Source organism: Lolium perenne, chromosome 1 (genome assembly GCF_019359855.2).
Source record: "Lolium perenne isolate Kyuss_39 chromosome 1, Kyuss_2.0, whole genome shotgun sequence".
NCBI classification, from domain to species: Eukaryota; Viridiplantae; Streptophyta; class Magnoliopsida; order Poales; family Poaceae; genus Lolium; species Lolium perenne.
In genome coordinates, this window is record NC_067244.2 from 11,356,619 (window position 1) to 11,367,497 (window position 10,879).

The 10,879-nt window shown below is 49.4% G+C and overlaps 1 protein-coding gene across 1 annotated transcript; it reads right to left on the bottom strand.

Moving 5' to 3' along the window:
• Positions 1-289: 289 nt before the first annotated feature.
• LOC127325986 (uncharacterized) lies at positions 290-2,737 on the bottom strand. The gene is made up of 2 exons (XM_051352828.2): positions 1,370-2,737; positions 290-834 (listed from the first exon to the last, which is right to left on the bottom strand). Exons 1-2 carry the CDS (start codon positions 2,489-2,491, stop codon positions 502-504), a joined length of 1,455 nt encoding a protein of 484 aa, XP_051208788.1. The 5' UTR covers positions 2,492-2,737; the 3' UTR covers positions 290-501.
• Positions 2,738-10,879: the final 8,142 nt, after the last annotated feature.

Genomic DNA, 10,879 nt, shown 5'->3' on the forward strand with positions numbered 1-10,879 from the left:
GCATCCTGCCCGCCGGCCTCGACCGCACCGCCCGGCAAAGTTGTCGCCGATGAGTCAACAACGGCGTACGTACACCCAACCGTACCTATATGTATGCTCCATATGTGTATACATAAGTTGAGTCATACGGGTTTTGTACAGGGCTACGTATACCCATTTAGTTTTCTAAGAACCATCATGACATTAATTATGAAGGGGTATCGAACGATCTCAGTCGTCCTTGTGTTTGAGCCCAAACTGAGTTTGGGGGAGGGGTTGTACTGGAGCAAATCATTGGAATCAGTATATGAGACTAGCATACACATACGCTAGCTCTTTACACCATTCAAACACTGAAATACTAACCATCTCACCAGAAGCTTGTATCATCACAACAAACACACAACACACACATCAGAATACACACACCGCCTTCCAACAAGCTCTTGAGTCTTGACAGCTTCCAATTGTGCACTTAGCACCATTTCATCATCAGGTTTCGCTTGTTTCTGGACCTCGGAGTCATACACTTGTCCTCAAGATACGGTCTCTTCCAGTTATCAACTGTGCATCAAAACTAGTGATCTTGCTCAGCAGACCATCGCCGTCCTCATTGGGACGCAAGAAGGCATCTAACGTCGCCATTACATTTTTAGTGATGCCATCTTGATCCGCGCCGGGGTGCAAGCTGGCATGTACCGCCGCAACTATTTCTTTAGTAATACCACCGTCATCCATCATCAGAGCTTGGCTGAGAGACTCCAGTGCCGCGACAAGCACAGAGGAAGCATTCTCTGTGCCAACAGGAACATCGTCGGCAACACTGTCTTCAGTGAATTCAGTTTCTGATTCCTCCTGTGACAAAGATGGATCTCAGTGGATGTAAGAATTCAAGTGTTTGCATGGACAGATTGTGCACGGCTATATATTCCTAGTTTCCAACAATACGGTACCAATTTAGTATGCTTTTTAGTGGACAACATTTACGACAGTAAACTACTATCACTAGATCCATCTCAAAATATAGTCTCATAATATAGTAATTTGATGTCACATATGTTGATGCCATTTGCTAATAAAAACCTGGTAAAAGTTGATAACATTTGACTTATCCAAAAACCCAAAAGTACACTATTTGTTGACAGAGGGAGTAATCACTAATCAGCACTCAAAACTCAAGGTAAAATTTAGAACATTGCATCCTCGTACAAATATACAGTATGCAATTGAATTCTCGAACTATGATTTACGCAAATCAGGCATATTCGATGTGATAAGAACTGATAGAAGTTTTTCACAGCAACACAATAATCCAATGCTCTCAAGTAAATTAAATACATACAATCTACAAACACCGAGAAGAATACTTCACACATAAGCATAAGCTCACCTTGCTTTGTAACAAAGAGGGAGGCCATGCCATGACGTAGGGATGGCTCTGCGAATTGTAGCAATATGCACCTTTAAAGAGCTTGCATATCTCCGATGTTTCCAGGCACAAGGATAGATACATCTCAGAAGATTGTGTGTCCTTGTAGTAGAAAATAGACAGGTATACAAAGCCATTGATGACCGTCGCAAGCTTCACCCCGACATGACGGAGCTCTTCATCTTTTGAGAGTCCAGTGAGATTCTTAACAATCGGGACCAACGGGAACTCCTTGTACAACATCCACCTCTTGATGACACTATCGTCGTCGGCTGTCAGGAAATAAGAAACAAGTTTGTCATCATTTAAATCTACCAGGCAGAGCTTCCCATCCTTGGTCTCGCCAAGCTTATATGACGACTCTTCTTCTCTGATCGAAGGACTCGGCACGTCGATTAGAGAGAACTGGAAGGTCGCGGTGTTGAGCACCACAGTTTTTTCCAGGCAACAGTTGGGCCACCAGATGAGCCCTCGCATCACCCTACCGGCCATGTCAGCATCGATTATTGTCAGCATATTCTCCGGAAAAAATTGCCACTCCTTGGTGTCAGATGAGAAGACGGCGGCACGTGCCCACCCTCCGAGGACCTGAATGACACAGACCACACGGGGCGGCGCCTGGCCATCTTCGGAGGAGAGAGTGTAGAAATGAAGAGAGATGTAATGGATGTCCAAATACAACGCCTGCATTAGCGGGTTGTAGTAGGCGCTAGTGCTCCCGCTCACGTTGTCGAGGATGAAGTAGCCCTGACGGCTACGAATCGAGTGTGGGAAGCAGACGTCAATGAGATCGGCTTGGTCGAGCTCAGGGTCGCCGCTGCGCCAAGGGCAGGGAAAGGCCGGGGCCACTTCAAAGTTTGGATCAAGGAAGAACGCGAGGACAGGCGGCGCGTGGAGCGCACGGAAACTGCGGCGGAAGGCGGGGGACGAGCGGACGACATGGTGGAAAGCGCAGCAGGTGAAGGCGGCGCGGACAAGGCTCGGGAGGGCCGGCAGGCGGAGGAAGATCTCGCGGAGGAGATCATCGCCGAGACAGGTTATGGTGGTGGGTGTGGCCGGCAACGGTGGCAGCTGGGAATCCATGGCTGCTGACTTGCCAAGCGGTCACGAGTACAAGCGGCACCCCGGTTGTAATTATCTCAAGCCCAGGAAGGGAGGAAGCAAGGGGCCGGAGACTTCTTCCAGAGAAATAGTAGCTAGGAAATTTCCTGATTCAAAAAAAAATACCTTGGAAATTTCAAACCTATGAAAATAAGAGAAGAACACTTAAAAGGCTAAATATGGTTTTCGTGCTGTCGTGAGCCAGCTGCAAGAAGAAATGGCTGCTGACTTTCCTAGCGCCCCGGATGTAATTAGCTCAAGCCCAGCAAGCAAAGGCCGGACCTTTTCCGGAGAATTAGTAGCTAGGAAATTTCGACCATGTGAAATATATAACACTTAAAATGCTTAAATATGTTTTGCGTGTTGTCGTGAGCCAGCTGCAAGAACTCCTCTCGACCATTTCAAAAGTTTTGTGTGTCGTGTAATTTTATTCATGGTGGTTGGTTTCTGAGTCTTTTTTTCTTGCCGGAAAAGAGGGACCTGGTCAACCGTAGTTTGACCAAACTTCATAACTAATTAAAAATTGCTCAAAATCTTTTGAAACCTTCACTTATGGCGGCGGCCAGACCTTGGCGTTGCGGGCCCCCACCTCCCGTCGGCTCCTCGCCGTGGCACGCCGGTGGTGGCTGGTGGTGGGCGGCCAGGTCCTCGATCCACTAGTGGAAAACAGGGCTTCCGTGGGAGCCTTTTGTCGCGGGCGCGCCTGCACCCGCGACAAATGGCCTGGCCACGTCGCCCCGAAACCATGTGGAGCGCGCGGAGGCTTTTGTCGCGGCCTTTTGTCGCGGGCCGTATTACGACCCGCGACAAAAGGGGTAGGAGCGACGTGGCCACCCCTTTTGTCGCGGGTCGTAATACGGCCCGCGACAAAATGTCCCCGCCCTATATATAGAAGCAGCCAGCCACCCCCCCCACCTCATTTTTTCCTTGGTGGTGAAGGTGGAGGTGTATGCTAGCTCATTTTTTCTACATGTGCACAAGAGGTGTTTGATGGAATGCTTGTGAGAGGGATGCCACTTGGTTTATTTGATAAGATTTCTCCTCTTTTTGATCCAAAAAGGTTAGCAACTATTTTCTTGACTATATATATATGCATAGTCCGTACAATACTAATTTTAGCAAGGTGATTGCATCTGATACATATATAATTGTGCTTATGATGCAGATGAGTCATCCATGGATGTACGGTAACCGATGTGCTCCCGCTTTCAGAGAGGGCGTGAATTCTTTCTTGCTTGTGGCCGAGGCCAACAAGTCGAAGCAAGGTTTTATGTGCTGTCCATGTCTAAAATGTAAGAACGAGAAGGATTACTCTTGCTCAAGAGATATTAAGAGCCACCTGCTTCGGTTTGGGTTCATGTCCAGTTATAATGTTTGGACCAAGCACGGAGAAGAAGGGGTTATGATGGAAGACGGCGATGAGGAAGAAGATAATGATGAGAAGTATTATCGATCTATGTTCTCTGAATGCTTTGATACCGCAATGGACGACAATGAAGAAGAAGGAGGTGAAGAACAGGCATCGGATGATCCTGTTGATGATGATCTTCGTCGGGCCATTTCTGATGCAAGAAGAGACTGTGACACGGATAAGGAGAGGTTGCTGTTCGACAAGATGTTAGAGGACCACCACAAATTGTTGTACCCAGGTTGTGAAGATGGGCATAGAAAGCTGGGTAGCATATTGGAATTGCTGAAATGGAAGGCAGAGGTCGGTGTGACTGACTCGGGATTTGAGAAATTGATGATAATATTAAAGAAGCTGTTTCCAAGAAATAATGAATTGCCCGTCAGTACATATGAAGCAAAAGAAGCTTGTCTGCCCTCTAGGATTAGATGTGCGAAGATACATGCATGCATTAATGATCTGTATCCTCTACCGCGGTGAGAAGTACGAGAATTTGAATAAATGCCCGATATGTGGTGCATTGCGGTATAAGATCAGAAAAGATGACCCTGGTGATGTTGAGGGCGAGCCACCCGGGAAGAGGGTTCCTGCGAAGGTGATGTGGTATGCTCCAATAATACCACGGTTGAAACGTTTGTTCGAGAAACAAAGAGCATGCCAAGTTGTTGCGATGGCACATGGAAGAACGTAAGAAAGACGCGATGTTGAGGCACCCCGCTGATGGTCGGCAGTGGAGAAACATCGGGAGAGAGTTTCCGGATTTTGCAGGTGAGGCAAGGAACTTATACTTTGGTCTAAGTACAGATGGCATGAATCCTTTTGGGGAGCAGAGCTGCAGTCACAGCACCTGGCCCGTGACTCTATGTATCTACAACCTTCCTCCTTGGTTGTGCATGCAGCGGAAGTTCAGTAGGCTGCCCGTGCTGATCCAAGGCCCAAAGCAACCGGGCAACGACATTGATGTGTACCTAAGGCCATTAGTCGATGAACTTTTGGAGTTGTGGGCCAAACCAGGTGTACGTGTGTGGGATGAGCACACGGAGCAAGAATTTGACCTACGAGCGTTGCTATTCGTAACCATCAATGATTGGCCTGCTCTCAGTAACATTTCAGGACAGACGAACAAAGGATACAATGCATGCACACACTTGTTTAGATGAGACTGAAAGTAAATATTTGGGAAAAAGCAGAAAAGTTGTGTACCCGTTCAATCGTCGTTTCCTTCCGCGCAAGCATCCCTTAAGGAAAAAAGGCAAGCATTTCGATGGCGAGGCAGACCGCCGTCCGAAGCCTGTCCCCGTAGTGGTGCTGATATATTTGACATGGTCAAGGATTTAAATGTTATCTTTGGAAAGGGTCCAGGCAGTCGACCTGTTCCGAAAGACGATGACGGACACGCGCCCATGTGGAAGAAGAAATCTATTTTATGGGAGCTAGAATATTGGAAAGTCTGGAAGTCCGCTCTGCAATCGACGTGATGCACCTGACCAAGAATCTTTGTGTGAATATTCTAGGTTTTACGGGCGTGTATGGAAAGACAAAAGATACAACGAAGCACGGGAGGACCAGGAACTTCATAAAGGACGAAACGGCAATCATCCAGGGGCAGTTTGTAGGGCCTGCCAGCTATGCTCTTACCAAACAAGAGAAGGAGATCTTTTTTGAAGCCCTATTCAGTATCAAGGTTCCGTCTGGTTTCTCGTCGAATATAAAGGGGATAGTAAATATGAAGGAGAAAAAATTCCAGAACCTGAAGTCCCATGACTGTCACGTGCTTATGACACAATTGCTTCCGATTGCATTGAGGGGACTTCTACCGAGAAAATGTTCGACTAGCCATTGTGAAGATATGTGCATTCCTGAACGCAATTTCTCAGAAGGTAATGGATCCAGAAACTTTGTCAGGATTACAGGAAGATGTGGTCCAATGTCTTGTCAGCTTCGAGTTGTTGTTCCCACCATCCTTCTTCAATATTATGACGCACCTCCTCGTTCACCTAGTTGAAGAGATTAGAATTCTCGGTCATGTATTTCTACACAATATGTTCCCCTTCGAGAGGTTCATGGGAGTCTTAAAGAAATATGTTCATAACCGAGCTAGGCCGGAAGGAAGTATCTCAAAGGGCTACGGAACTGAGGAGGTCATTGAGTTTTGTGTTGACTTTCTTCCTGACCTTAAGCCGATTGGTGTTCCTGAATCTCGGTATGAGGAGGCTGGCTGGAAAAGGCACACTAGGAAGGAAAGCAACGGTGTGGAGGGACAAGATTTCTTTCAATCAAGCGCACTACACGGTTCTATACAATTCCAGCTTGGTGGCTCCGTACATCGAGAAACATAAGAATGTTTTACGAGAAATAAACCCGGGCCAGCCCGAGTCCTTGATTACACGTCAACACATGAATACCTTCGGCGAGTTGGTTGCAAAGACATCTCATTAATGACCCATCTGCGGTGGAGCAGCTGTACTTGTTGGCCAGGTTACCATCTTCAAACATATGTACATTCCAAGGGTACGAGATAAATGGGAATACATTTTACACGATCGACCAAGATAAGAAGAGCACCAACCAAAACAGCGGTGTCCGCTTCGATGCAACAGACGAGAATGGGCAGACCACCACATATTATGGATACATAGAGGAGATATGGGAACTTGACTATGGTCCCACTTTTAAGGTCCCTTTGTTTCGGTGCAAATGGGTGAAGCTCAGCGCTATACATATTGACGATAAGTACGGTATGATAACAGTGGATCCCAACAATCTTGCGTGCACTGACGAGCCTTTTGTCCTAGCCAGCGAGGTGGCTCAAGTTTTCTACGTGAAGGACATGTCTAGCAAATCAAGAAAAAGAAATCAACAAAAGAATACATCAATCGAGGAGCCAAAGCGCCACATAGTTCTTTCGGGGAAAAGAAACATCGTGGGAGTGGATGACAAGACAGACATGTCAGAAGATTATAATAAGTTTAAAGAAATTCCGCCCTTCACGGTGAAAATTGACCCAAGCATCTTGCTAAATGATGAAGATTCTCCATGGCTACGGCGTAGAAGATCACAACACTAGATGGCGATGTAATAATGTATTCTTCATATATAGTTCCCAAGACAATCTCTACATTTATGTAATAATGAAGATTAAACTGTGCTTGGCTTGTTGATCTGCTTGGCAAGGCGTATCGATGCTCCTTTTATAGGCACGGCACCGCTTCTACTTTGTCTTATTACTTCGACAGGCCGTCGTGCGCTACATGCTTTATCTCATCGAGCAGTGCGTCCACCCACGCGTCCTTATCCTGCCGACACCTTTAGTCGCGGTTGCAGCCACCAACCGTGACAAAAGGTTACCGACACATCCTTATCCTGCCGACAGCTTTAGTCGCGGTTGCAGCCACCAACCGTGACAAAAGGTTACCGACACATCCTTATTATCCTGCCGACATCTTTAGTCGCGGTTGCAGCCACCAACCGTGACAAAAGGCCCTCCTAGATAAGCCTCCCCCGGTCTTTTGTCGCGGTTTGAGCCTCCACCCGGGATGAAAGTTTCGCGCGCCACTTCGTTCCCGCCTATTTTCTTCCCGCATTCCCGCCATTTTCCACTATATATATGTAGGCTTGGACTCTCATATCTGCAAACCTCATCACTCTCTCCCATGGCTTCCATCGTATGTCTAACACCCCGGGAGGCGGAGGCGCTTTGCGCCTCGAACTACCCCTGCCCGCCCGGCTACCGCGTCCCGACCGGCTGGTTGCTGAGCGTCGGAGGCGTACCGGTCCCTCCTATCCCTGTAGGTGTGCCACGCGAGATGGCCATCACGAACCACTACTATTTCGAGCTCACGCCTGAGCAGCGGAGGAATCCCCAGTGGCATCCCGACTACAGCCCGACTTGGGACAGCTTCTTCATCAATCGGCGTGAGAGGGCGGTTGCAGTACGAGGAGGACGGCCCGCCTCCTTCGAACTTCAACGAGGCCGGCCGTCGGATGTGGTGGCGCGGCCGGACTCTCCCGTAGCGTCCTGGCCTATCGTGGCCCCCGCCTGCGCTACCCTCAATCCCAGCCCACGCGTGGTCATCCGCCGAGGTTCGACAACCGCGACCCCGATGCTAGCGACGATGACGTCGGCGACTTTGATGACTACAGTGGCGACGTGTATAGGACTAGGCACGACTATGATTGAATGGCTCCAACATTCGAATCTAGCCATGTATCTTATTTTTCAGTTGAGCTCAGTACTTTAATTTCAGTTCAATCGTAATAAATTTCGTGTCAACCACTTTATTGAACAAAAACAACCGACAACGACTTTATAAACTAAATTTAAACTAATAGAACCGACAACGACTTTATTGAAATTACAATAAAATAGATAAATTACTAGTCTAGTCTCTACTCGTCGTCGGAGGTTGTCTCCGTCCAAAGGTCATCCCACCGAGGGTCGTTTTCGGTCCAAGTTGTATTCGAGTTCTCGAGCTCGAAGGCGGCGACGGCCCGACGGTTGCGCCTGTTGGACCTGCGTTGTGCCCTAAGGTTAGCAAAGAACGCGTCGGGGGACCGCGCCCTCCACTGGCGCATCAACTGCTCGTCGCGCTCGGCGATGGCGATCCTGCGCTGCACCTGGCGATGCCGGCGACGGTCCTCGTCGGTGACGAGGCACGGCGGTGGCGCGAGGAACTCCGCCTCCTCTAGCGATTCAACATCCGGAAAGTTGATGTCGTGCCCTGGCCGCCGAAAGCGCCACGCCGCCGCGTCGTAAGCGCGCGCCGCCTCCTCCGGCGTGTTGTACGTGCCGAGGGTGAGGCGGAAGCCACCGGCGCGTATCTCGGCGGTGAACCTACCGCTCGGATGCACTCGAACGCCACGGAAACCGGACGCCCCTCGACGACATGGAGGCATCCCGGAGATGAATGAGCGGAGGCGGTGGCGACGTGTGGTTGCGCCCGCACTCGTCGCTCTATATAGCGCACGCGGGGCATGGCACGTGTTAGCGGTGGCTACACGTCGCACGCCGGCGTCGGCGGGGTGAGGCACGTGGCAGCGGTGGCTACACGTCGCACGCCGGCGTCGGCGGGGCGAGGCACGTGGAAGAGGTGGCGACACGTGGCACGGGGACGCGACACGAGTGGATATGATGCGAGATGCAAATAGTTATATGGATATCATATTCATGTTCATTGGATTTTTCTGATCAATTTTCATATATAAAACTTTTCTTTTTGAGTTACCATTTAAAAGTTATTGAAATAATAGTTTTTATTAAAAAAAAACAGAAAAACAAAAAACAGAAAAAAACAGAAACACAAAAACTGTTGCAGGCCTGATCCGCGTGAAGCGCATCCAACGGCTCCAGGCCGTTTGAATCCAACGGCCTGGAGCCGTTGGATGCGCTTCACGCGGATCGGCCGCCTCCCCTCCCACCCCCTTTTGTCGCGGGTCGAGCCACGGCCCGCGATAAAGGACCCCTTTTGTCGCGGGTGGTGGCACGACCCGTGATAAAAGGGGGCCTTTATCACGGGTCGTGCCACCACCCGCGACAAAAGGGGTTAGGTATAAATACCTAACCCCGCGGGCGGAGCCCCCACCCGCGACACACGGAGGCCAAACACTTAGCGAAATTCACGCCGCCAGGCTGCCGGATTTTGCCGTGCCGCCGTCGATCTGCCAGCGCCGTCGCCGCCGTCGATCTCCTCTGCCGCGCCGTCGCCGCCGTAGGCCTCCTCGAGCTCCCTCTGCGCGCGCGTGCCCTCTGCCGCCCGCGCCCTCTGCCGCCGTCGATTGCCGCCGCGCGTGCCGCCCGCGCCGTCGATTGCCGCCGTGCCGCGCGCCCGCCGCCGCCGCCTGTGCCCGTGCCGGCCCCGCCGCCGCGCCGCCGCGCCCCTCCGCAGTACAAGCCGCCCGACCATGTCTTGTGCGCCGGCGCAGCGCCCGGCCGGCCCTCTTTTTTTAATTTTTTTCTTAGTTAGATAATTTGTATAATTAGTTAGTTCATTTTTGTAATTAGTTATTAGTTAGTTTATTTTTGTATATAGACATTTTAGTAATTAGTTATTAGTTAGATAATTAGTATGTAATTAGTTAGTTCATTTTTGTATATAGACATTTTAGTAATTAGTTATTAGTTAGATAATTAGTATGTAATTAGTTAGTTCATTTTTGTATATAGACATTTTAGTATGTAATTAGTTAGTTCATTTTTGTAAGTATTTTGTTGTAATTAGTTAGTTTATTTTTGTTGTAATTAGTTAGTTCAAATTTGTAGTTTAAATTTTGTAAGTATTTTGTTGTAATTAGTTAGTTTATTTTTGTTAAATGTAATTAGTTAGTTCAAATTTGTAGTTTAAATTTGATTAGTTAGTTCAAATTCGGATCGGCCGCCGACACACCCCTCTCGCAAACACCCGCCGACACACCCCTCTCGCAAACACACCCCTCTCGCAAACACCCGCCGAGACCCCTCTCGCAAACAAGCGACGTCGACTCCCTCCCCCTCGCAAAAACCCGTCGCCGACACCCTCCCCTCTCGCAAACACGCGCCCTCTCCCGCTCGCAAACACGCGCCGACACCCCTCTCCCTCTCGCAAACACGCGCACTCTCCATCTCGCAAACACGCGCCGACACCCCTCTCCCTCTCGCAAACACGCGCCGCCGAGACCCTCTCCCTCTCGCAAACACGCGTCGCCGACACCCTCTCCCTCTCGCAAACACGTGTCGCCGATTAGGGTTAGGGTTTGGTTTGTGTTTGATTAGGGTTAGGGTTTGGTTTGTGTTTGAACATTTACTTATCGATTTAATTCTTTTGCGAAACAATGGATCAATTCGAACGGGACTTGGAACAGGAAGACATATTCGAGGACATGATCCGCGATGGTACAGAAGCCGACCGAGCCGGCTCCGGTGATGGAGAAGCCGACGGCTCCGGTCATGGAGAACCCGACGGCTCCGGTCATGGAGAAGCCGACGG